The sequence below is a fragment of the Muscardinus avellanarius genome (assembly GCF_963383645.1).
Source record: "Muscardinus avellanarius genome assembly, chromosome: 3".
Classification (NCBI taxonomy): domain Eukaryota; kingdom Metazoa; phylum Chordata; class Mammalia; order Rodentia; family Gliridae; genus Muscardinus; species Muscardinus avellanarius.
The window spans coordinates 147,110,804-147,137,669 of NC_137788.1; the positions used below are offsets into that span (position 1 = coordinate 147,110,804).

The window sequence follows — 26,866 nt, forward strand, 5'->3', positions numbered from 1 at the left end:
CACAATGTACTTAAACATATCGAAGTCAATCACTAAGCCAAGCAAGGGAAGGAGGGAAAGGGAGGGAATGGGGTGGGAATTGGGTAGGGGTTAAATCAGCGATGTGTACATGTTTGTACACACAAATTTTTTACCCCAATATGATGTTTGAATATAATGCACCAATAAAAAAATTTTAAAGGAAAAAAAAGAGAGAACACCTAAATAAATAAATAAATAAATAAGCTTTTCCAGTCACTCATTTGGATTCTGTTCCTGTGAGCTGGAGAGAAAGTCTTTGTGAGCATGCTTTCATGCTTATGTTTTGCTTTTGTACTAGGATTTAAGCCCAGGGTCGGCCTACAGCTGAGCTACAGCCCTCGCCGTTTTATTTTGTATTTTGAAACAGGGACTTGCTAAGTTGTTGAGGTTGGCCTCTAACCGCTGATCTTCCTCTCTTGACCTCCAAGTCCTAGGATTACAGGTGTGAACCTCCAGGCCTGGCTGAGTGTGCTTAACTTACAGATGACTTAATTTCTTGGACTCGCAGTGTCACTCCTGCCCGAGGCTCCACTTGCATTTTCCATCTTCTACCTGTGCTGCAGAATTTGCAGTCTTTCCTGTTCTGTCTTCTCACTTACACTGTCACCAGTCTTCCGCTGACACTTAGTATAGAAGCTTAGTAAATACATATTGAATGAATGATAATAAGTAACTTTTATAGACTAATCAGGTTCATCCAGAAGTTAAACTTATCCAGAGACTTACCTAAACCCTAAGAAAACTGTATTTAAAGGTTTAGCTTAAAAATTGGTCCTGATTCTGAAAACTCATTTGGGTCAGTTATTTCCTTAAGAAGAATGGTAAAATACTACATTCTTTAGCTTTAGCTTAGAAGCATAAAAGGTGCTTTGTCATTTGCAACTTACTCCAACTTAATAATTATTATTACATGAATTATTATCATTATTATTGTTGTTGTTATTGTTATTTTGTACTGGGAATTGAACCCAAGAGTATTCTACCTCTGAGCTACACCCCAGCCTTTTTTTTTCTTTTTGCATTCTACCCCCAGCCCTGTTTTTATTCTTTATTTAGAAACAGGGTCTCACTAAGTTGCAGGTGGCCTCATTAAGTAGCTGAGGCTATCCGTGAACCTGCGACCTTCCCATCTCAGCCTCCCAAGTGTGGGGATTACAAGTGTCGCACTACCACGCCTGGCTATCCCAGCCCTTTTTATTTGTGTTTTGAAACAGGGTCTCACAAGGTTGCTGAGAGTCTATTATCACCAAGGCTGTCCTCTAACCTGTGATCCTCCTGTCTCAACCTCCCAAGGACTGGGATTATAGGTATGTGCCACCACATCCAGCTCTACATCAGAATTTTAAAACTTCCTAAATAGCTATCATACATATACCCTTTAAATTGACTTAGACTTCACATTAATTAATTTTATTTTATTTTTGTGCCATACTGGGGTTTGAACCCAGGGATATTCTAGCTCTGAGCTACACCCCAGCCCTATTTTTTCTTTTTCTTTTGTGGTGGTAGGTATGGAACCCAAGGGCATTCTACCTTCAAGTTGCACCTCCAGCCCTATTTTTTATTCTTTATTTTTGAGACAAGGTCTCACTGAGTTGCAAAGGGCCTCACTAAGTAGCTGAGGCTGTCCGTGAACCGGATCCTCCTGTCTCAGCCTCCCAAATGCTGGGATTATAAGCGTGCACCACCATGCCCTATTTATTATTAATGTGTGTGTGTGTGGTACTGGGGGATGGAACCCAGGGGCTTTCTGCCTCTGGGCTACACGGCCAGGTCTATTTTTATAATTTATTTGGAAACAGGGTCTCACTAAGTTGCTGAGAGCCTCACTAAGTAGCTGAGGCTGGCTTTGAACCTATGCAATCCTCCTGTCTCAGCCTCCCAAGTGCTGGGATTACACGCATGTGCCACCATGCCGGGGGCAGATTAATTTTTAAAAATAATTTAGTATGTAAGAAATATATGAGCTAGGCATGATGGCACACATTTATAATCCCAACATTTGGGAGGCTGAAACAGGAGGATCGGAGTTCGCAGCCAGCCTCAGCTACTTAGTGAGGCCCTTTGCAACTCAGTGAGACCCTGTTTCAAAATAAAAGAATAAAAAATAGGGTTGGGAGTGTAGCTTGGAGGTAGAATAACCCCTGGGTTCCATCTCCAGTACTGAAACAAAAAGAAAAATATGTAACAATGTCCAGCATGGAACTTCCTCTTTGTTCTTATAAGCATCCCTGATAAGTGTATGATGGAGATCTGGACTTTCTGAGTTACCCCTCCTCCCCCAGGGAGAGGATTTAGATGAGAGTTGCAAGCCATATTTTTTTTTATTTAAAGAGAAATTTTCAGGCTTTGTAAAAAAATTATTCTCTCAAAACAGAGGCAGTAAGGAAATTTAACACAAACAATTTTAAAAGCAAAGAAAAGTAGATACAGGCACCAACTTTAGACTCAACATCTGTTTTTTAGCTTTTTAAATGATAAAGCACATTGGATGAGCTTTGATGTATAAAAACTGCTTTTGGACTTTCAAAATTGTATTTTAAATAAAAAAGTCACTAATTCTTGAATTAATGGAAATGAAAGCACCTCATGAAAGTGTCTTTTCTTCCCTGCCAGGTTTCTGTGGTGAGAACGATGGACACGGGGAAGGTATGAGCTGCTTCACTTACCTTGGGGGGGAGGCCGACCCCACAATGTAACCACATTTCAGTGGTTTGACGCATACATTTTCAAGACTCCCACAAAAGGCTGCTAACTGTCGATTGGATTGCTTTTCTGAGATGTTCTAGAAAATGAAGGCTAGCCATGATCAAGGTTATGAGAAACAAAATGTGTTATTACAACATTTTTTTCCTTGATAGTCAGGTCTCCAGAGTCCCAAGGTTGTGCAGGGAATCAAAAGTTGTAACTGCATGAAAATATGAATAAATCGATCACTTAGACAATAAGTAAATTCGCTGTCCTTTTCTCAGTACTATCTGCCCACTTAGAAAATCTTTGTGAGTCAACCAGGCTTGGTGGCCTACACTTGTAATCCCTGCATTCGGGAGGCTGAAACAGGAGGATCATGATTTGAGGACAGCCTCAGCTACTTAGTGAGGCCCTTTGCAACTCAGTGAGACCCTGTTTCAAAATAAAGAATTAAAAGTAGGGCTGGGGATGTAGCTTGGAGGTAGAATGCCTCTGGATTCCATCCCCAGTACCGCAAAAAAAAATAATAAATAAATAAAATAAAAATAAAAGAAAGAAAGAAAAGAAAGTCTTTGTGAGTCAAGCTGAGCTTAGTGGTGCACTCTTGCAATCCCAAGATCCAGTGGGTGAGACAGGAGGATTGCAATTTTGTGGCCAGCCTCAGCTACTTAGAGAGGCCCTCCACAACTTAGTGTGATCTTGTTTCAAAATAAAGAATTAAAAATAGGGTTGGGAGTATAGATTGGAGGTAGAATGCCCAGGTTCAATCCCCAGTACCACAGAAGGCAGGCAGGCAGGCAGGCGGGCAGGCAGGCGGGCGGGCGGGCAGGCCGGCAGGCCGGCCTTTGTGGGTCAGTAATTGATAGATTTAAATAAACAATGAAAGGAAAGTGTAAATTGATGGCAAATGGAATTATAAGTTTTGTAGAAGATACTGAGGTTCTTTATATAAAAAAAAGCTGGGCTTTTTACACTTGTAATCCCAGCACTTGGGAGCCTGAAAACAGGAGGGTTTCCCTTCTGGATCTCCTCTTGTGTTGGTTTATAAAGGCTCGCCAGGCCCATTGCTCCTGCCCTCCAGTTTATGGAGAATCAGCTCCAAGGTCCAGATTTTCCCAGCCCTGTTTTACGCATCCCCAGCAGCAAGTGAAACAGAAAGCCTCGCCCTCGTGGGCACCTTTCTGAAGCAGTCTCTGTGAATGATTAGACCAGGAAAGACGAAAATCAACAGCCGTCAAGAATGTTGACAAAATAAACTGTCTTCAGAAGGTAGTGATTTGAAGTGGGGTTATGAATCAGTGGTACAGTGTGTTTTGCATATGTGAGGCCTTGGGTTCAATCCCTAATACTACAAAAAGAGAGAATATTAGAATTGAGAGAAACCTAGAACTTTAATAATCATGCTCTTAATTTGCAGTCAGAGAAATGATACCCCCATCCATGCTTAATTCATTCTAGGAATCCACAGTTACAATCAATTATATTGTTTCATTAAATAGAAGATAAAATAAACTTCTTTTTCAAGCCCTTTTCTCAGTCTTGTATGAGTTTTTGGTTCTTGTTTGTAGTGACTTTCTGGGGACTGTTACCATCCTCTCTGGGGCTAGGATAGAAAATCATGACAATCACCCCCAGACTGATTTTTTATTCTTTATTTTGAAACAAGGTCTCACTAAGTAGCTGAGGCTGGCCATGAACCCAGATCCTCCTGTCTCAGCCTCCCAAGTACTGGGATTAAAAGTGTGTGCCACCACACCCAGCTTGCTTCATAGCATTTCTAATTTGCCAGTGTCTGATGTTGAGTCCCCTTTCTAACATCAGGTCACATACTTTTTTGCGGGGAGGGTGGTACTGGGGTTCCTGGAAGCCCTTCTACCTCTGGGCTACACTCCCAGACCTATTTTTACATTTTTATTTGGAAACAGGGTCTCCTAAGCCAGTGCACGTGGCTGGCTTCGAACCTGCGCGATCCTCCTGTCTCTGCCTCCCAAGCAAGCGTGCGCCACCACGCCCGACTGGTCACATACTTTCTTAAGTCTGGCCCTCATCTTCTGGCCTGTTTCTCATAACACAAAGCTTTTGTTTATTTTGTGGCTAAGCATTTTTTTGTGTGTGTGGTACTGGGGTTCCTGGAAGCCCTTCTACCTCCAGGCTACACTCCCAGACATACATACATATATATATATATATATATATATAAAATATATATTTTTTTAAATTTGGAAACAGGGTCTCAAGCCAGCGAGGCTGGCTCCGAACCAACGCGATCCTCCTGTCTCCGCCTCCCAAGCGCGGGGATTACAAGCGTGCGCCACCATGCCCGGCTAAAATAAATCTTTTTTTTAATAGAGATAATTTGGCCAAAGGTAGGATGGGTGCCTTCTAATGCAATGTATGTGCTACTTTTCCCCCTTCAGCAATGTCTTTCCCTGGCCCATCAAAAGAAGAGAATTTGCTTACTGTTCCGAAGCCACTGCCGAAACAGCTATGGGAAACCAAGGAGGTAGGTGAGCCTCACCTAACCATGCTTGCCGTCACTGCATTTTTACACTTCAGAGGTGTTGTAAGATCCTGCAGGGCAGAAACAGAGAATTGGGGAAAGGGAAAAGAGGATTTGTCTGAGGACAGAGATAGAAAAAACATACTAGGGGTGATGTCTCAGGAGAAACTATCACAGTATTGATGAATTAGTGTAGTGATCTCTTGACTTCCTGATTTAAAGCCCCTGGGTTCCACCCCCAGTACCACAAAAAAAAAAAAAAAATAAATAAATAAAGGCTTTAACTCCCATATCTTATTCAAATTGTTAAAAGCTCTGAAATCTGGTCACCAGTCCTTAGTGGTTTGTACCACCTCTACCAGCTTCTGTCCAGAACCACGTGGCAGCAGGTAGCCCTCTCTGAAGTCAAGGGCCTTGACCTGAGACCCAGGAGTCAGTAAACGAGTCATCTGTTTTGCTATTTCTGCCAGCCTGTGTGGGTTTTGTTTAATTTAGTTTTGTTTTTGCAGAACTGAGAATGGAACCCAGGGGCATTCTATCTCCAAGCTACAACCCAGCTCTTTTTTGTTCTTTATTTTGAAACGGGGTCTCACTAAGTAGCTGAAGCTGGCTGCGAACCTGCCATCCTCCTGTCTCCGCCTCTCGAGTACTGGGATTACAAGTATGCACCACCTTTGTGTTTTGTATCTAACTTATTTGAGCTGACCTCTACCCTGCTGGCCCTAGGAGGTGGGAGGGATGCCCCACAGTACTATCTTGGACTTTCTTCCTTCAGAGAAGCTGGCCCAGTTTCGAAAGACTGAATACTTCCATCCCTTAATGATGCTCTGAGATACTTGTATTGTTGCTGTACTGAACTGCCCCACCTATTAGAAGCTCTATAGTCCAGCTCCATTTTCTTCTGCCAACTCTGCCAGTCTCTGCCTAGCATTAGGGTAGTCTTAAATGTTGTGTGTGTGTGTGTATGTGTGTGTGTGTGTGTGTGTGTGTGTTACTGGGGATAGAACCCAGGGGCTTTTTACCTCCGGGCTATACTCCCAGCTATTTTTTATATTTCATTTGGAAACAGGGTCTCACTAAGTTAATGAGAGCCTCACTAAGTAGCTGAGGCTGAGTTCAAACCTGCACGGTCCTCCTGTCTCAGCCTCCCAATTACTGGGATTACAAGCGTGCACCACCACACTGGAATCAAAGGGTTTTTAATAAAATTAAAATGTATCGCCAGGCATCGTGGCGCATGCTTGTAATCCCAGCATTTGGGAGGCTGAGATGGGAGGATCATGGTTCATGGACAGCCTCAGCTACTTAGTGAGGCCCTTCACAATTCAGTGAGACCCTGTTTCAAAAATAAAAAAAGACTAAAAACTAAAGCTAGAGGTACAGTGCCCCTGGGTTCCATCCCCAGACTGCAAAAACAAAACAACAACAAAAAATCAAAATGTATTTTATGTTTGATCTTTGGGGGATAAAAATAACTGGTTTTTTTTGTTTTTTGGTTTTTGTTTGTTTACTTTTTGCTGTACCAGGGATGGAACCCAGGGGCATTGTACTTCTGAGCTACACCATCAGCCCTATCTTTTAGTCTTTTTTTTTTTTTTTTTTTTTTTGGTACTGAGGTTCCTAGAAACCCTTCTACTCCAGGCTATACTCCCAGACCTATTTTATATTTTTTTATTTGGAAACAGTGTCTCTTAAGCCAGCATGGCTGGCTTTGAACCAGTGTAATCCTCCTGTCTCGGCCTCCCAAGCACAGGGATTACAAGCGTGTGCCACCACGCCTGGCTAGTCTTTTTATTTTTATTTACTTATTTATTTTTGTGGTACTGGGGGTGGAACCCAGAGGCTTTCTACCTCTGGGCTATACTCCCAGACCTATTTTATATTTCATTTGGAAACAGGGTCTCACTAAGTTGTTGAGAGCCTCACTAAGTAGCTGAGGCTGGCTTCGAACCCGTGCGATCCTCCTTGTCTCAGCCTCCCAAGCATGGGGATTACAAGTGTGCGCCACCACGCCTGGCCCTTTCTTTTTATTTTTGAAACAAGATCTCACTGTGTTTCCAAGGGTCTCAGTAAGTAGCTGAGGCTGTCTATGAACCGCCATCTTCCAGTCTCAGCCTCCTGAATTCTGGGATTACAAGAGTGCACCACCACGCCCAACCAAAAGAACTGATATTTCTTTCTTTCTTTCTTTCTTTCTTTCTTTCTTTCTTTCTTTCTTTATTTATTTATTTATTTGGTGGTACTGGGGTTCCTGGAAACCCTTCTACCTCCAGGCTACACTCCCAGACCTATTTTATATTTTTTTATTTGGAAACAGTGTCTCTTAAGCCAGTGAGGCTGGCTTCAAACCTGTACCATCCTCCTGTCTCCGCCTCCCAAGTGCCGGATTACAAGCGTGCGCCACCACGCCCGGCCCAAAGAACTGATTTTAAATCCATATGTTTGCTTATTGTGTTGCACACCTGTAATGCCAGTATTTGAGAGGCCGAGACAGCGGGATCATAGGTTTGAGGCCACCTCAGTAACTCAGGCCCTCGACAACCTAATATGATCCTGTTTCAAAATTTTAAAAATATATAAATTGGGGCTGGGGGTGTAGCTCAGAGGTAGAATGCCTCTAGTTTTGATCCCCAGTGACACACACACATTTAAGCATAGAAGCACCAGGCTGTATCTTTGCAACTGTGAGAAGCACTAGTGGCTTTGGAGGCTTCCATTGAAGGACAGCTCCATGTTCAGCAGAGAGGGTGTGGACGCCCGCTTTCTCCTGGTACTAGGGCGGCTTTCTCTGGAGAGAGGTGCTTTTCTCCCTCAGTTCTTGGAGATTTGTAGCACCCATTCTTGCCCCCAGAGCTTATATTCTAGTTGAGTTATTTTTTCTCTTAATGTTAATTTCCTCTTTCTTTGCCCTGCTTTGCTTTTCAGTTGTCTTCTTTTTCTCTCAGGCCAATTGAAATAGGAATGTTTACTTCAAAGCTCTGCTTGTAAAGCACTGGCCTTTTTTGAAGGAAATCATATTCATTTAGAAGATAAATGAATAAAGCCCCAATTTTAAAAAAATATTAATCTTATACCTCTCTTATTCCTGGAAATATAAGAATTTTAAAAGTCTCATCAAAACTTGTATAGCCACTCTGTGAAGATGCTGGTGACATGTGCTGGCTCTCATTTATGCTGGCTGAAACTCCCAGATCCCTAGGAAGACACGGTTTAAAAATGTGAGCTGGAACTGGGTGTGGTGGTACACGTTTGTAATCCCAGCACTTGGGAGGTTAAGACAAGAGGATCACAGGTTGAAAGCCAGCCTCAGCAATTTAGGGAAGCTCTCAGCAACCTAGTAAGACCCTGTTTCCAAATAAGAAATAAAATTGGGCGTGTAGCTTGGAGGGAGAATGCCTCTAGGGTCAATTCCTAATGCAAAAAATAAAAATAAAAATGTTAACCAGGCATGGTGATGCACACTTGTAATCCTAGGATTTGGAAGGCTGAGATAGGAGGAGCTCGGGTTCAAGGACAGTCTTAGCAAGTAGTGAGATTCTCATCAACCTAGTGAGACTGTTTTAAAATAAGAATAAAAAGCCAGGCGTGGTGGCGCACGCCTGTAATCCCCGCACTTGGGAGGCTGAGACAGGAGGATCGCACAGGTTCGAAGCCAGCCTCAGCTACTTAGTGAGGCTCTCAGCAACTTAGTGAGACCCTGTTTCCAAATAAAATGTAAAATGGGTCTGGGAGTATAGCCCAGAGGTAGAAAGCCCCTGGGTTCCACCCCCTGTGCCACCAAAATAAATAAATAAAGGAGAATAAAAAGCCAGGCATGGTGGTGCACACTTGTAATCCCAGTATTCGGGAGGCTGAGACAGGAGGATCACGGTTCACAGCCAGCCTCAGCTACTTACTGAGGCTCTCTTCAACTTAGTGAAAGCTGGGGTTGTAGCTTGGAGGTAGAATGCCCCTGGGTTCAATCCCCAGCACCACACAGACACAAAAAAAATAATAATAATAAAACAGGGCTGAGAGTGTAGCTCAGAGGTAGAATGCCCTGAGTTCAATTCCCAGAATTATAAATAAATAAGAACTTGGCTTCCCAGTATGTAAGCCCAGCTTTCTTTATTCTTTCTAGGTCCAGTCCCTTACAGGGCGCCCTCGATCCTGTGATGTGGGAGGTGGCAGGTAAGTAAAGTCTTCTGCTGAGGGTTTGCCAGAGGGGACAGTCTCTGCTGCAGAACTGATGGAATTGCTCCTGCATGCCATTTGAAGTTAGCTGCATGTTCACAGGAACAGCCCTTCTCTTTGGTACTCATATTTCATGTACTTAATGTAATTCAATTCCAAAATTGCAACAGAAAAATAAATTTCCATAAACACAGTTGAGCCTGGAAAAATGCCTAGTCTACCCAGCAGCATTAAAAGCCTGCAGGGGCTGACAGGAGCCCTCCAGCCTCCTGGGTGCCCTTGACACATTGGCTAGAGAAAGGAAAACACCTGTCAGTGTGACACTTGGTCATGTAGAAGTTGATGAAGAGAGTTTCTGGGCTGGACATGGTGGTGCACACCTGGAATCTCAGTACCTGGGAGGCTGAGACTGGAGGATCACAGGTTTGAGAACAGCCTCAGCAACTTAGTGAGCCCCTCATTCAAAAAATGAAAAATAGGGGTAGCTGGGCATAGCACACACTTGTAATCCAGTACTTGGTAGGCTGAGACAGGAGGATTACAGGTTCAAAGCCAGCCTCAGGAAGCAGCGAGACTCATCAACATAGCAAGACCCCATTTCAAAATCAACATAGATGAGTCAGAACATCCTTGGGTTTAATTCTCAGTACGCATGCACACACACACATATGTTTCTGTGAATGTACTTAATACCACTGAACTGTCGCCATAAAAATGGTTGAAACAGCCGGGCGTGGTGGCGCACGCTTGTAATCCCCGCGCTTGGGAGGCGGAGACAGGAGGATCGCGCAGGTTCGAAGCCAGCCGCGCTGGCGTAAGAGACCCTGTTTCAAAAATATAAAATAGGTCTGGGAGTGTAGCCCGGAGGAAGAAGGGCTTCCAGGAACCCCAGTACCACCAAAAAAAAAAAAAAAAAAAAGGTTGAAACAATAAAATTCATGGTATATAATGATATATAAATTACCACCATTTTTAAAAATTGAAGATGAATAAATGGGAAGATCTGCAAATGAAAGAATAGTTTCTATAACACCGCTAGTTAATTAATGGATTTTATGGTATATACCACTTTATTCCCTAAAATTAGATTAGAGGCAGCTTACAAAAATACAGATAGTACAAAAAGATGAAAAAAAAAAAGAAGTTAATGAGGAAGTTGAGAATAGGGAGAGCATGGAGATGAAAGAAATAATCAACGCTTGGAGGAGGCCCACCGGGTCTCAGCTGACGACAGACAGCTGCCAGGGAGGCACAGCCACCCGTACCACATCGCCTGCCGGGGAGGCACAGCCACCCGTACCACATCGCCTGCTGGAAGAGCTCTCTGCTGTGGGTCTCAGGGCACCTTCTGAGACAGTGTGAGAGCTGCACGGGTTTGTCAGTCCCAGCACCTCTCAGTGCTGACCCACATGTGGAACCAAAGCCAGTTAAGAAACAGCAAGGCTTGGGCTGGGATGTAGCTGGGTGGTGGAGTAACCATCTACCATGTATGAGGCCTAGGTTCCATCCCCAGCACCATTAAAGAAAAAAAAAGTAAACAAACTCAACAACAGAAACAGAAAGTCTTCCCAGGGCCAAGCTAATGGGATTTGAAAATGGAACTATTAAGCTGGGTGTGGTGGTGCACACCTTTAATCCCGCTACTTGGGAGGCTGAGAGAAGGGGATCACAGATTTCCAGGATAGCCTAAGCAAGTAGTGAGATTATTAACCTAGTGAGGCCCAGTTTCAAAATAAAATAGGGCAGGGGGTGTAGCTCAGAGGTAGCACGCCTCTGGTGTCAATCCCCAGTATCACCAGAAAAAAGAAAATGGGACTTTCACATGATCTGGTTTGGCACCCACTTTAGAGGGTCTGTGGGTGAATGAACTGGACTTCAGGCCATCCTTCTGTATGGTCTTTCCCCCGCAAGGCTTCCGAGGAGTATTGCACAGCAGTGCATTCAGAGCACTCCCTACAAAGCACCTGCATCTTAGACATTCTTTCCGGCTGGTTAAATATAAACTCAAGTAACTAACAGCCCACTGAGCTGAGGAGAGGGTTGACCTCCTCAGAAAGTCAGAAAGCCTGCCAGGCACACAGCGGGCCAAGGAGCCTGGCCCACCCAGAGGTGCAGGGTAAGATAAGGCCAAGATTTCCCTCAAGAACCAGTTTTGGCTGAACCCTCAGACAAAGAGAGCCCTTGCAGGCTCCAAAGGCCTACATCATGGAACTGGGCTACAATTCGTTAACCTTGGAGAGTTTTCAAGCCAGTGTTGCTTAGGTAAAGACAATAGCTCGCTTGCTCTTCTGTTACCAGTGCCATTCCATTCAGTTACTCCTACCCATTGCAGATATTTAGACTCTAATTCTAGGTACCAGGTAGAACAACAAAACAGATCAAGTCTCCACTTATAAGGAGCTAATATTCTAGTGGAGCAAGATAAGCAAAACTAAATCAGCAAATCAATAGAATGTCATGTGTTGGAAAATGAGCTTTTAAAAAGCAAGCAAAATAAGGAGATGGGCAGTGGTGGGAGTTGAGGAAGGCCTTTCTAACAGGATGACATGCAACCAGAATACAGAGGGAAGTGGGGAACGGGGTTCAGGCAGAGGGAACAGCGAGTGCAGGGACCTGAGGCAGTAAGGGCCAGAGTGCAAGGAGACTGGCGTGGCTTGAGTCTTACTCAGAGAAGACCTGGAATCGTTGGAGGGCTTCCAGCCAGGGAGAGCGTCGCCTTCATTACGGCAGATCCAACGATGACCCCAATAGATATGGAAAGCGACCACTTGTATTTCTCTCAGCTGCAAGGGGTGTTCTGGATGTCCCTGGTGACATCAGCTTTTCCATCCTCACCCGGTTCTGCTGGACACTGTTCCTGCCTTCCCCTTTCTCTCTGCATTCCCACTTCATTGCTCAGGATCTGTCCTCAGCCAGCGAGCGAGCCTGCCTGCTTCCTTCCTTCCTTCCTTCCTTCCTTCCTTCCTTCCCTCCCTCCCTCCCTCCTTCACTCACTCACTCACTCACTTACTTACTTACTTACTTACTTACTTACTTACTTTTTGGTGGTACTGGGGTTCCTGGAAACCCTTCTAGCTCTGGGCTACACTCCCAGACCTATTTTATATTTTTATTTGGAAACAGGGTCTCTCAAGCCTGCGTGATCCTCCTGTCTCTGCCTCCCAAGCGCGGGGATTACAAGCGTGCGCCACCACGCCCGGCTGAGAGCCTTTCTGTTAGTGAGCAGCTCTGTAGTCTCAGATTTTTCTAGTCCTTGAATTTTCACCCTATAACCAGTTGCAAACATCTAGTCATCTGAAAGATAAGATTCATATTCAGTTTCTCTACAACTAAAATTATCCTTCCTCATCTGCCCAATTAGACCCCTTTCTACTATCTCATTTCTCTGTGAGTATCCACATTTTGCCTCTTTCTGCTCCTCTTAAAAGAAAAGAGAGGCCATAGGAGCGAACCTCCTTTCTCCTGCCACTGATTCCCCTCTCAACATCCTCTTGTCAGGGGTGCAGGGTCCTTTCTATGCCAGGATGGCTTTCTCCACGCCCTGGCCCCTCCAAGGCATTGCTCCACTACTTACCTTCCCTCTAGTTTCCAGAATTCTTAGCCACATGTATGGGGGGGTTACTAGGGATTAAATATAGGGAATTCTACACCCCAGTCCTATTTTTAGTTTTATTTTTGAAACAAGTTCTCACTAGGTTGATGAGAGTATCACTGCTTCCTGAGGCTGTCCTCAAACCTGCAATCCTCCTGTCTCAGCCTCTCAAGTACTGGGATTACAGGTGTGTGCCACCATGCTCGGCTCAGTCACAGTGTGTGTGTGTGTGTGTGTGTGGTTACTGGGGATTGAACCCAGAGGCATTCTACCTTCAAGCTACACCCCCAGCCCAATTTTATTTCTTATCTTGGGTCTTACTAGGTTGATGGGAGTCTCATTACTTGCTGAGGTTGTTCTCGAAGGTGCGATTCTCCTCTCTCAGCCTCCCAAGTACAGGGATTAGAAGCGTGTGCCACCACACTCGGCTCACACTTCCTGAAGAGTAGTCTTCCCATTGGACTACTCCTTGTTCTCCATGACCTGACTCCCCTCATTGTTGCAGTGGGGGTGCCCTTGATAGCATCAGTCATCAGGACCCTGCACTGTGGGCACGTGTATGGCGACCCCAGCCTACGAGGCCAAGCTCCGGCCACGCCAGTGCCCCTGACCATTCCTCATCCTCGGGTGCTGGCGTGGCCGGAGCTTGGCCTCGTAGGCTGGGGTCGCCATACACGTGCCCCCAGTGCAGACAGGCTGGGGCGGGAAGGGGCAGGTGGGCTGAGGACCGGCTGCCTCCCTGTACGTTCTAGTGCAGAGACCTTAAGAAGTCTGCGGACTTCCGGGAAGATGGCGACCGAGAAAAGCGGGGCTTAAGAGCCCTGCTAACAACCAATCTCCATTACCACAAAACCAGCGCCTTTCATAGCCAGAAAACACCATCACCAGAAAAAAAAAAAAAAACCACCAGGCTCCAGAGAGAAAGCGGACTGAGAACAGAGCTCAGGGCCACAGAGGAGACACACGCGCCCGAGGATGCGGCAGCAGCGCCATACTGCCGGCGGCAGCGGCGAACTCATTGGACGGCTACAGCAAGCCAAGGTGAGCTGCTGCGGAACAGCCAGGCAGGATCTTTCGGCGCAGAGAGGATTTAAAGCTCCCAGTGGCTGAGCTCAGCACACGCTGCAGGGATTCAGAGTGGAAATCAAAACCAGAGAAGAAAAAATACGCCAGCCTCATGGCCGAGGGCGTGGCTGCGGCGCCATATTGCCACCGGCGGCGGCAGCAGCAGTGAATTTGCCGAATCCAGTACAGCTACATCTGTGTACTCAAGAACAGTGAGTCAAATTGCGGGCCACAGAGGAGAAATACCAGTACTGTACCTCACTGTACCCAGTGAGGGAGTGGTGGTGGCAGAGATATCACACCATAGGAGAACGTGCAACCTGGCACCCCCCATAGTTTAAAGCAGCCTCTATCGACTCCCTGGGTCGGAGACTCTGTGATAAAACCCAGTAAAGGAGTAGTGGGGTCTGAGATACTACTGACTCGAGATCCAGAACACCTTAAGTGAAGTCATAGTGACCCAAGGGAAGAATCCAGAGAAGGCACAAGCATCCGAAATCATGGGAAAGAGGAATAATACTGGAGCAATGAATACCGCCCACAACCCCACAACATCAGAACCTGATAAAACAGAAAATCAGAGATTTCTAGAAGATCAAATCAGGAAAATAACTGTAGAAATAATAGAGGTGCTTCGAAAAGAACTCAGAGAGAGCCAAAAAGAGATAAAGGATGCAATTAATGAAGTAAAGGCCTCAATTAAAAGCACAAACAACCGATTAGAACACATGGAGAACAGAATCTCGCTCTTAGAAGATGAGCAATCCAAAAATGAACGCATAGTTTCTAATCTAGAAAAAAATATCCGACAGCAGGAATCTGACATTGAAGAAATATGGGCCCATCTTAAGAGAGCTAACCTAAGAATAATTGGAATAGAGGAGGGAAAAGAAAGTGAAACCAAAGGGATCAACAATCTCTTCAAGGAAGTAATAGCAGAAAATTTTCCAAACATAGAGCAAGAGGTTGATACACAGGTCCAGGAAACTTATAGAACTCCCTTTAGACAGGATCGGAGAAGAGGATCCCCACGCCACATAATTGTCAAAATGACCAATGTGGAAGCCAAGCAGAGAATCTTAAAGGCAACAAAAACAAAGGGCCAAGTGACATTCAGAGGCAAACCAATTAGAATCACTCCAGACTTCCCAAACCAAGTCATGAGAGCCAGAAGGGCTTGGAGTAACATATTCCAAACTCTGAAAGAAAACAACTTCCAGCCAAAAATTTCCTATCCAGCAAAACTTTCTATCAAATTAGATGGAGAAATAAGAAGCTTCCATGACAAACAGAAACTGAAGGAATTTATGTCTTCAAAACCAGCGCTAGAGAAAATACTCAAAGAGATTAACTACAAAGAAGAAATAGGTAACACACACCAGAACCAGAGAAACAAGATTTTCCATCCAACAGACAACTAAGATTGGTTATCTGTGGAGATTCATTATTTATGTCAGGCTTTTACCTATCTCTAAATTGTATTGTTTGCCTTTATTGTTGTTAATTTTTAGGATTTCTAGTTGGGATATTAATATACCTTCAGATATAGCATTTGGAAATATTTTATCCAATTCTATTAGTAACTTTTAACTCTGTTTACATTGTCTTTGGATATACAATATTTTTTTTTATTTTTTAGGGAGTTTATATATTCTTCTGTTGCCTGTGCCATTGAAATCATATCCAAGAAATCACTGCCAATTTCAATGTTGTGAGGTTTTATGACCCGGATTTTCTCCTAAAAGTTTATAGTCTTAAGATTTATATTTAGGTCTTTTATCTATTTTGAGTTAATACTTGTATGTGGGATTAGGTAAGGGTCCAATTTTATTCTTTTCCATGTAATTATTATTTTTCAACAATATTTAGTTAAAAGAATATTATTTCCACCACCAAATGTTCGTGGAAACCTTGTCAAAAATAACTTGACAATATAGGGAAGAATTTAGCTCTAGGCTTGTATTTAACTCCAATGGTTTATATATCTGCCTTTAGAACAGTACTATACTGTTTCAATTATTGTAGCTTTATATGGTTTGAAATCAGAAAATATATATCTGCTAGCTTTGTTCTTCTTCAAGATCGTTTTGGGTATCTAGAATTCATATTCCATATTAGGATAGATTTTTTTCTGAAAAATAAATATATAAATATATGATAGTTTCACCAAAAAAACAGAAAAAAATATGCTCTGGTAAGAAAGGAAGCAAAAAGAAATATTGAAATGTTATCTTTAAATCATCAAAAGCTTGGCATCAGACAAATGAAACTGTTATGTGAGATTATCATTTTTAATTTTGGATATTGCTATAATACTAGATGTCAACCACTAAGCCAAGCATGGGAGGGAGGGATGGGGAGAGAATGGGGTGGGGATCGGGTGGGGACTGACTGGGCAATGTGTGCATGTATGTCTACAAAAGTTTGTATCCCACTATGATGTATGAATACAGTGCACCAATAAAATAAAATTTTTAAAAAAAATTAATTTTTTAAGGGATGGGGGTATAGCTCAGAGGTAGAATGCCCCTGGGTTCAGTCCCCAGTACCATAAAAAAATTGGTCTGGTGTTGAGTGCATACCAATACCCCAAGCCATCCATGGGCTGCAGCCCCAACTCAAGAAGCCCCTCCAAAAGAAAACCTCATAAAAAAAAAAAAAAAGAAGTCTGCGAAGTCTGCATTTGCTTCTCGCCTTCCAGGCTATCAAGAAGATACAATTTGTCAAGACACAAACAGAACCAAGTTCATTTAAGGGTTGTACATTTGATTTATAACTTTAGAAACGGAAACAGATGGCATGCAGCCTCCATTCATATTCTTGCCCCAGGCCTGCAAGCGGGCTGCTGGACGTGAGTACACACTCCTCAGCCCTCCAGAAGGCAGCCTCCTGGCTGCACAGTGACAGGCCAGCAGATTTTGACAAGCGGATGGCAAGATGTTTTTCTCACATTAAAGTCTATGAGAGGCGTTAGGCTGGTGCCGGGGCCAATGGCCGGCATTGGAGCCTGCCATGAGGCAAGGCCGGTGCTGAGGCCTCCAAGGCCCGGATCAGAGCCTGCCGAGGGGTTAGGCCAGTGCTGGGACCAGCAGCCGGCATCGGAGCCTGCCGTGAGGCTAGGCCGGTGCTGGGGCCTCCGAGGCCGGGATCAGAGCCTGCTGAGGGGTTAGGCTGGTGCCGGGGCCAATGGCCAGCATCAGAGCCTGCCGTGAGGCAAGGCCACTACTGGGGCCTCCGAGGTCGGGATCAGAGCCAGCTAAGGGGTTAGGCCAATGTTGGGGCTAGCGAGACCAGAATCGGGGCCTCCCATGAGGCAAGGCCACTGCTTGAGCCAGTGAGGTCTGGATCCATCCACCGCGTAGCCAGGCCACTACTGGGGCCATCAAGAGTGGGATCGGTACTTGCAACGTGGCATGCACAGAGAAATATCGCAGAAAATAAAAATCAGATGCTTCCCCTAATCAGCAATAACTAGGAGGAAAGGGGCAACAGGAAGAGGTCGAGCTATAGAAAGGGCCCTATAGTGAAGCAACTAAGGTGACCAATCAGAGGGTATGGAATAGGGGAGGATGGAGCCTCTTTAAAAAGCAGGAGGTACATAAACAAATATGTCAAAGTTAATCACCAAACAAGCATGGGATCGAGGGATGGGGAGGGAATGGGATGGGGGCTGGATGAGGGCTAATTGGATGATGTGTGCTTATATATCCTCTCAAGTCTTGTACTCCAATGTGATTGATATATGACTACAATGCACCAATTAAAAAAAAAAGTCTATGAGAGTAATCCCAGTACTTGGGAGGCTAGGACATGAGGATCACAGGTTTGAGGACAGCCTCGGCTAGTAGTGAGACTCTCATCAACCAGCAAGACTCTGTTTCAAAATAAAAATAAAATAGAGCCGGTAGTGTAGCTCAGAGTTAGAATGCCCTGGGTTCAATCCCCAGTACCTCAAAAAAAAAAAAAAAAAAAAACTTATAAAAGCTGTTATATGGCCGAGTGTGGTGGCACACGCTTGTAATCCCTGTGCTTAGGAGGCAGAGACAGGAGGATTGCACAGGTTCGAAGCCAGCCACGCTGACTTAAGAGACCCTGTTTTCAAATAAAAAATACAAAAAAGTAGGTCTGGGAGTGTAGCCCGGAGGTAGAAGGGCTTCCAGGAACCCCAGTACCACCAAAATAAATAAAAGCTGTTATATAATTTAGCAAGGTTCTCAGTAACCTAGTGAGACCCTATTTCCAAATAAGAAATAAAATTGGGCTGGCGATATAGCTCAAAGGTAGAATGCTCTTAGGTTCATTTCCCAGTACCACATACACACACACAAAATAATAATAAAAAATAAGCTGTAATTAAAACAGGTTATCTTGAAGGTATCAAGTTGCTCAGAGATACTTTTTTTGTTGGGGGGGGGAGAAAGATAATTTAGAAATCTCATCAAAAGAACTGTATGCCAGGCATGGTGGTGCATGCTTGTAATCCCCGCGCTTGGGAGGCAGAGACAGGAGGATCGTGCAGGTCAAAGCCAGCCGGGCTGGCTTAAGAGACCCTGTTTCAAAAAAATATAAAATAGGTCTGTGAGTGTAGCCCAGCGGTAGAAGGGCTTCCAAGAACAAAAAAAAAAAAAAAAAAAGACCTGTATAAATATAAAGTAGTACCTCACATTTTGTATAGTGGCTTATAATTTCAGAAGTACAAGCCAGCCATGGTAGCACCTGGATTACACTTGTAATTCCAGTACTTGGGAGGCTGAGACAAGAGGATCTTAGGTTTGTGGTCAGCTTCAGATACTTAATGAGGCCCTCTGCAACTTAGTGAGACCATGTTTCAAAATACAGAATAAAAAATAGGACTGGGGTGTATCTCAGAGATAGAATGCCCCTGGGTTCAACCTCTAGTACTCCAAAAAATTGGAAAAGTACTTTTGTATCTAGTCTCGTCTTCAAAATATTCCTGGAAGCCGGGTGTGGTGGCACATGCCTATAATTCCAATGTTCAGGAGGGTAAGACAAGAAAATCACAGGTTTGAAAATAGGCTCAACAAGTAGCATAACTATCATCAGCCTATTGAGACCCTTTTTCAAAAATAAAAATAGAGTCAGGCGTGATGGGACACACGTGTAATCGCAGCTTACGGGAAGCTGAGACCGAAGGATCACTGTTTGCAGACAGCCTCAGCTACTTAGTGAGGCTCTTTGCAACTCAGTGAGACCCTGTTTCAAAATAAAAATAAAGAATAAAATATAGGGCTGGAGTGTAGCTCAAAGGTAGAATGCCCCTGGGTTCCATCCCTAGTACCCACCCCACCCACACACACATCCCTGTGAAATAGCCATAGGTGACATCAGTAGTCCAACTTAGGAGGAAAGAAAATTGTAGCACAGAGAAGTTGAGGCAATTATCCAGGTTCTCAGAGCGAGGGGAGCACAGAGCCTATATTAGGACTTTGGTCTTTGACATTTGCTGCTCCTATTTGACAAGGAAAATGTATCATGTGTGTCCCATATCCCAACATCCACATGCAGTGTAGAAAGTAATACTTACCTTTTTTTCTTTCAGTGCTTTCCCACATAATGGACAAAATATAGGCCTCTCACCCTTTCTGGGTACCCTGAACACTGGAGGGTCATTACCAGATCTCACCAACCTCCACTACTCAGCGCCCCTGCCAACCTCCCTGGATACCAGTGACCACCTCTTTGGGAGCATGAGTGTGGGGAATAGTGTGGGCAACCTCCCGGCTGCGATGACCCACCTGGGGATCAGAGGCTCCTCTGGTAAGCGCTCCCTGCTTAGGACAGGCCTTGGCAGCCTCCCTGCCCGCTCGTTCACAAGCAGTCCCCGTCAGGTGGCCTGTTGAGTGCATCGCAGAAGGGTGACCATGCCTCCAGGGGAGAAGAGTGTGCCTATCTGCTGACCCAGCTGGCATCTTGCTTTGGGGTTCTGTTTCTGCTCTTCCGATAGGCTGTGGGGGCAGCTCTGCTGAACCTCATTCTTGTCACCAGCCCATGTTACCCAGGGGATTTGGAAGAAAAGATTTGGTAATGAAGAACTAAGCATTCATTTTATGCCGACTGGACAATATTAGCAGTTCTCATCAGTGTTTGTTGATGTTATCATTTAAGTCATCTCTTTAGTTGATTTTTATTTATTTATTTTTTTGTCTTTTTGGCACTGGGGGTTGACCCAGGGTGCTGGGCTTGCAGAGTGAGCACTTTGCCACTGAGCTACATCCCAGCCCAAGCCATCTGTCTAGAGTGCTTTAATTCCCCATTGAACTTCAAGAGAGAATGTTTTGAATTTTAGAAAATTTACAGTGGAGACAAATAAATCTATACTTAACATGTATATAGTAGGAATCTACAGTTTAAAATTATTCAGTCAAGTTTTCAGAGGTGCTTAAAGATGTGGCATTAGCCGTGTTAAAATGGTACCCATAATGTGACTTGGGTGTCCTGTGTGGGCTTGAGTCCAAAGTTTGTTTACTTTGGAAACAGTAGTTCCCATCTTGCTCATACCAGGTGGTTGGCTCTGCCTCTTTTGGTGTGGATGCACCTTTTCCTTGCCATTGGTACATCAGAGACATTTCCTGTAGGAGAGTCACCCAGAAACTCCTGTACATACAGAATCAGCATCACATGTGGATCGTAGGAAGGAAACTTTAATCTTTGGACCAAACAAAAAGTTGGGTCTGAAATTATAACAAGTAACTTGTGAATTTGTTGTCTTTCAGGTCTCCAGAGTTCTCGGAGTAACCCTTCCATCCAAGCCACGCTCAATAAGATAGCGCTTTCCTCTTCCCTAAATAGCCACCCGCAGACATCTGCTGCCAGTGCCTCTGCTCTTCACCCTTCGCTCCGTCTGTTTTCCCTGAGCAACCCATCTCTTTCCACTACCAACCTGAGTGGCCCCTCTCGACGCAGGCAGCCTCCAGTCAGCCCTCTCACACTTTCTCCTGGCCCTGAGGCACATCAAGGTTTCAGCAGACAACTCTCTGCAACCAGCCCACTGAACCCATATCCTGCTTCCCAGGTAACGCACACCCAAACCACAGTGCGAGGCTTAAGCACGTAGGAGTGGCTGGCTTTTTCTGGGCTTTCTTGGGTTAGGCCCATTATTGCACCAAGTGTCCATGAGATCACAGAGGCAGTAAGTTGTGTCTTATTTGTGAAATGAGAAAGAACAGAAGTGTGAATAATTCAGAATGCATTATTATCTAATAGCAGATTTGCTGTGTTGATTACTCGTAAGCAAATATTGAATAATTTGCAATCACAAATTCATGAACTTGAAGTTTGAGGAAAGGGGAGGATGTAGAGAATGCAATTCAGATATGTCTAAGGCAGCTCAGGGAAACCAGCTTAGGATTTCAAATTGATGTGGAAAATCAGTTCTTGACTCTAAATATGTTAAACCACAGAGTAAAGCAAATGAACACATCTGATGCCTTCCTGAAATTGTGCTACTGTATTAGACCTCTCCCCTAGTCACAACTGCAAATTTAAGAAATAATGCTTTTATTCTTCATGAAATACTAGCTATGTGAGGACTTAAAAGTAGACTAAAAAGTCTACTTAGAAGCTAGGTGTGAGCCGGGCGTGGTGGCGCACACTTGTAATTCCAGCATTCAGGAGGTGAGACCGGAGGATCACGGTTTGCGGACAGCCTCAGCTACTTAGGGAGGCCCTCCGCAACTTAATGAAACCCTGTTTCAAAATAAAGAATAAAAATAGGGCAGGGGGTGTAGCTCAGAGATCAAATGCCCCTGGGTTCCATCCCCAGACCCGCAAAAAAAAAAAAAAAAAAAAAAAAAAAAAAAAAAAAAAAAAAAGCTAGGCATGGTGGCACACTCTTGTAATCCCAGTATTTGGGAGGTTGAGACAGGAAGATGGAGGATCCTGCAGGTTTCAAGCCAGCCTCAAGTCTGAGAATATAACCCAGAGGTAGAAAGCCCCTGGGTTCCATCCCCAGTACCACAAAGAAAGAAAAAAAGTCTACTTAGAAAGAAGTGTATTTTGAGCCAGGCGTGGTGGCGCACATTTGTATAATCCCCGCACTTGGGAGGCTGAGACAGGAGGATCATGCAGGTTCGAAGCCAGCCTCAGCTGGTTTAAGAGACCCTGTTTCCAAATAAAATATAAAATAGGTCTGGGAGTATAGCCCAGAGGTAGAGGGCGCCTGGGTTCCATCCCCAGTACCACAAAAAAAAAAAAGGTGTATATTCTCTCTCTCCTCTCTCCTCCTCTCTCTCCTTCTCTCTTCTCTCTTCTCTTCTCTTCTCTTCTCTTCTCTTCTCTTCTCTCTCTCTCTCTCTCTCTCTCTCTCTCTCTCTCTCTCGTAGTGGGGATTGAACCCAGAGGCATTCTACTTTCAAGCTACACCCCCTAGCCCAATTTTACTTATTATTGTGGAAACAGGGTCTCACTAGGTTGATTTGAGTCTTATTACTTGCTGAGGTTGTCCTTGAATGTGCAATCCTTGTGTCTCAGCCTCCTAAGTACTGGGATTACAGAGATGCACCACCACACCCAGCTAAGAGGCGTATTTTTGACGGTGCAGCCTGTTATAAAAATATAGGAGTTGAGCCGGGCGTGGTGGCGCACGCTTGTAATCCCCGCACTTGGGAGGCGGAGACAGGAGGATCGCGCTGGTTCGGAGTCAGCCACGCAGGCTTAAGAGACCCTGTTTCCAAATAAAAAAGTTAAAAAATAGGTCTGGGAGTGTAGCCTGTGGGAGTGTAGTCCGGAGGTAAAAGGGCTTCCAGGAACCCCAGTACCACCAAAAAAAAAAAATATATATATATAGGAGTTGAACAGTGAGTGTGGTGGCATGTGTCTATAATCTCAGTATTTAGGAGATTGAGACAGGAAGTTCACAGGTTTGAAGACAGGCTCAGCAAGTAGTGAGATTCTCATCAACCTAGCATGACTCTATTTCAAAATAAAATATAGAAGCCAGGTGTGGTGGCGCACACTTGTAATCCCCTCACTTGGGAGGCTGAGACAGGAGGATCGTGCAGGTTCAAAGCCAGCTGCGCTGGCTTAAGAGACCCTGTTTCCAAAATTAAAATAGGTCTGGGAGTGTAGCCTGGAGGTAGAAGGGCTTCCAGGAACCCCAGTACCACCAAAAAATAAAAAAATAAAAATAAATAAAATAAAATATAGAGCTAGAAGGTGCTGATTTTAGTCCCCAGTACCATAAAAAATAAATAAAAACCAAAAATACAGGAGGTTACTTGCTGATGCTGTTTTCATTCTAAACTCTTAGGGTGGTGCTCCTTACCATAATCATCAGTGAATATGTTTTTAACTTCCTGCCTATTGGTCACACCTTAGGTACATTATAACATCATTAACTGCTCCACTTCTAAACCATAAATAGTTTAGCAAGAAGGAGTTGGTAGAGAACAAGAGGAGTTACACTATCATATTAATCCCTTTTGGGGGAGGTGAGAGGAGATTTCATAATTGTATTTTGATTATTTTTATATTATTAGATTGTCATTAGTTTTATTTTACAACATTATTTTATAGGATATAAAAGTATTATTGCTTACTACCTGCATTTTAAGGAGACTATAGGTAGAGAACATTCTCTTGCAGATATTTTCATTTTTTTATTTAATATTTTGATTTTTTTTTTAATCAATGTTGCTGGGCGTGGTGGTAATCCCAGTATTTAGGAGGCTGAGACAGGAGGATATGGATTTGCAGCCAGCCTTAGCTACTTGGTGAGGCCCTCTGCAACTCAGTGAGACCATGTTACAAAATAAAGAATAAAAAATAGGGCTGACCCGGGCGTGTTGGCACACACTTATAATCCCAGTGCTTGGGAGGCTGAGACAGGAGGATCACACAGGTTCAAAGCCAGCCTCAGCTACTTAGTGAGGCTCTCAGCAACTTTAGGGAGACCCTGTTTCCAAATAAAGTATAAAAATAAGCTGGGCGTGGTGTAGCAGCTTGTAATCCCAGCATTTGGGAGGCTGAGACCGGAGGATCGCGGTTCTCAGACAGCCTCAGCTACTTAGTGAGGCTCTTTGCAACTCAGTGAGACCGGGTTTCAAAATAAAATAATAAAAATTAGGGCAGGGGGTGTATCTTGTAGGTCGAATGCCCCTGGGTTCCATCCCCAGACCCGCAAAAAAAAAAAAAAAAAAAAAAGTATAAAAATAAGTCTGGGAGTATAGCCTGGAGGTAGAAAACCCCTGGGTCCTGGGTTCCACCCCCACTATCACAAAAATAAATAAATAAATAAATAAATAAATAAATAAATAAATAAATAAATAAATAAATAAATAATTGGGCTGAGCTGGGTGTGGTGACACATGCTCATAATCCCAATATTCAGGAGGCTGAGACTAGAGGATCGCAGTTCGCAGATAGTCTCAGCTACTTAGTGAGGCCCTCTGAAAATTAGTGAGACCCTATTTCAAAATAAAGGAAGAAAAATAGGGCTGGGAGTGTAGCTCAAAGGTGGAATGTCCCTGGGTTCCATCCCAGACTGGCAAAATAAAAATTTTTTTTAAGTCAGTGTTATACATGAACATACTTTAAAAAGGCAAATAATTCTAAAGGGCTTGCTTTGAAATAACAGCTGTCGCCAGGTGTGGTGGCGCACGCTTGTAATCCCCACGCTTGGGAGGCGGAGACAGGAGGATCGCGCAGGTTCGAAGCCAGCCGCTCTGGCTTAAAAGACCCTGTTTCCAAAAATTAAAAAAAGTATAAAATAGGTCTGGGAGTGTAGCCCAGAGGTAGAAGGGCTTCCAGGAACCCTAGTACCACCAAAAAAAGAAAGAGAGAGAGAGAGAGAGAGAGAGAGAGAGAGAGAGAGAGAGAAGAAGAAGAAGAAGAAGAAGAAGAAGAAGAAGAAGAAGAAGAAGAAGAAGAAGAAGAAGAAGAAGAAGGAGAAGAAGAAGAATGGGAGGAGGAGGAGGAGGAGGAGGAGGAGGAGGAGAAGAAGAAGAAGAAGAAGGGGGGAACACGAACAGCTGTCTTCTCTCTACTGTTAACTGTAATTTTGGGGGTGGGGGTACTGGGGATGGAACCCAGGGCATTCTGCCTCTGAGCTACACACCCCAGTCCTGTTTTATTCCTTATTTTGAAATAAGTTTTTACTAAGCTGTGGAGGGCCTCACTAAGTAGCTAAGGCTGGCCTCATCCTTCTAGCTCAGCCTCCTAAGTACTGGGATTACAAACTTGTGCCACCAAACTTGGCTAACTGTATTCTTCAGAGCTTAGAGATGGCTACTTTCAACTATTTTAGCTAATCTCTTTAGTATAACCATGCTGTTTTGTGTTATTTTGTTTTAAATTTTTGGTGTTAGGAATTATCTCATGACATTTTACTATCAAAAGATGAAAATTTAGGCCAAGAATGGTGGCACATGCCCGTAATCCCAGTACTTAGCTGGAGACAGGAGAATCACATATTCAAGGCCAATCTCAGCAACTAAGCAAGACCCTTAGCAATTTAACAAGACCCTGTTTCAAAAATTAAAAAATCAGGCTCAGGCTGTAGCTCAGAGGTAGAACACCTCTGCATTCAAATTCCAGTAACAAAAAGGAAAATAAAAGATTAGGATTTAGTTCTCTTTCAACTCTCCCGTAATTCCCCTCACACACATACTTCCTGCTCACCCTCCTTAGTAGTATAATTTTGACTAGAACAACACTCAGTGTTTAGTGTTTCTGTAGTTATAATAATGTAGTCGGAGCTGAGCCATGCAGCGTATTGTGAAGTAATAAGATGAACATTTTTGTTGTAGCTGTTGCTGTCTGTCTGGTGTTCTGTGTATGCATTACTATCTGAGTCTCAAACTCTTAATGTTGAGTTGATCTCAACACATTTAAAGACAAATCATCTATTTATAAGAAAGAGTACATGTGATTTTGCATGAATTTAAAATGTCTTTATTCTATCTGCTAGTTAATATTTGACTGGATATTGAATTCTAAGTTTGAAATAAATTTTCCCCTGGAATTTTGAAGGTCTTAGTCCACTGCTTTTTAGTTTTCTGGAGTTGTTACTGAGAAATCAAATGCCAGGCTGAGTCTTGATACTTAGAATGAAATCTCCTTTTCTTCTGGAGAGAGTAGATTTATAGGATCTTCTTTTTGTCCCCAGTGCTCTGAAACTTCAAGAAAATGTAAGACTAAATCGAGGTTTTTGGTGGGTTTCTTCACTCTAGAAACATGTCCTTTGTTTGTAGGAAATTTTCTTTAATTATTTCTTTAATGATTTCTTCCCTTCAGTTTTCTTTGTTCTCTCTTTCTGGAACCCCTATTATATGGATACTGAATATCATTTTCCTCTAATGTCCTTAAAGTCCTTATTTTCTTCTCACTCCTCTTTGTCCTCTTTTTTTTACCTCTTTTTCTGCTTTCTAGGAGAGAGTCTCAACTGCTAAGACACTCAGAAGCTAATGAGTGGTGTTGTTTGTTTTACAGATGGTTTCCTCAGAGAGAAGCCCACTTTCCTTTCTGCCCACAGAAGCTCAAGCCCAAGTGTCACCGCCGCCTCCTTACCCCACATCCCAGGATCTCTCCCAGCCTCCCCTGCAGCAGCCCCACACCCAGGACCCCCCTGCTCAGCAGCCCCAGGTGGCCCCATCCCTGCCTCAGTCAGACTTCCAGCTCCTCGCGTCCCAGGCAAGTCCTAGCCGGAATATTGTGAGGAGGAAATGCTTATGTTGTCCTGAGCACCGTGCTAAATGGTCACCTTCTTCTCTTAAGGGCTCATCTTTGACCAACTTCTTCCCAGATGTGGGCTTTGACCAGCAGTCTCTGAGGCCAGGCCCAGCCTTTCCTCCACAGGTGGGTGACCA

At 43.9% G+C, this 26,866-nt stretch overlaps 1 protein-coding gene across 1 annotated transcript in view; it reads left to right on the forward strand.

Moving 5' to 3' along the window:
* The window catches only part of CRTC3 (CREB regulated transcription coactivator 3), a gene marked incomplete at both ends in the record, with an annotated part of 116,344 nt that overhangs the window by 84,807 nt on the left and 4,671 nt on the right, over nucleotides 1–26,866 (forward strand). The window contains 7 exons of the mRNA XM_080691684.1: nucleotides 2,638–2,670; nucleotides 5,130–5,215; nucleotides 9,333–9,382; nucleotides 19,603–19,820; nucleotides 20,777–21,075; nucleotides 26,490–26,690; nucleotides 26,775–26,855. Of these exons, the coding sequence (XP_080547810.1) occupies nucleotides 2,638–2,670; nucleotides 5,130–5,215; nucleotides 9,333–9,382; nucleotides 19,603–19,820; nucleotides 20,777–21,075; nucleotides 26,490–26,690; nucleotides 26,775–26,855 (968 nt within the window). The remainder of the gene's footprint in view (nucleotides 1–2,637; nucleotides 2,671–5,129; nucleotides 5,216–9,332; nucleotides 9,383–19,602; nucleotides 19,821–20,776; nucleotides 21,076–26,489; nucleotides 26,691–26,774; nucleotides 26,856–26,866) is intronic.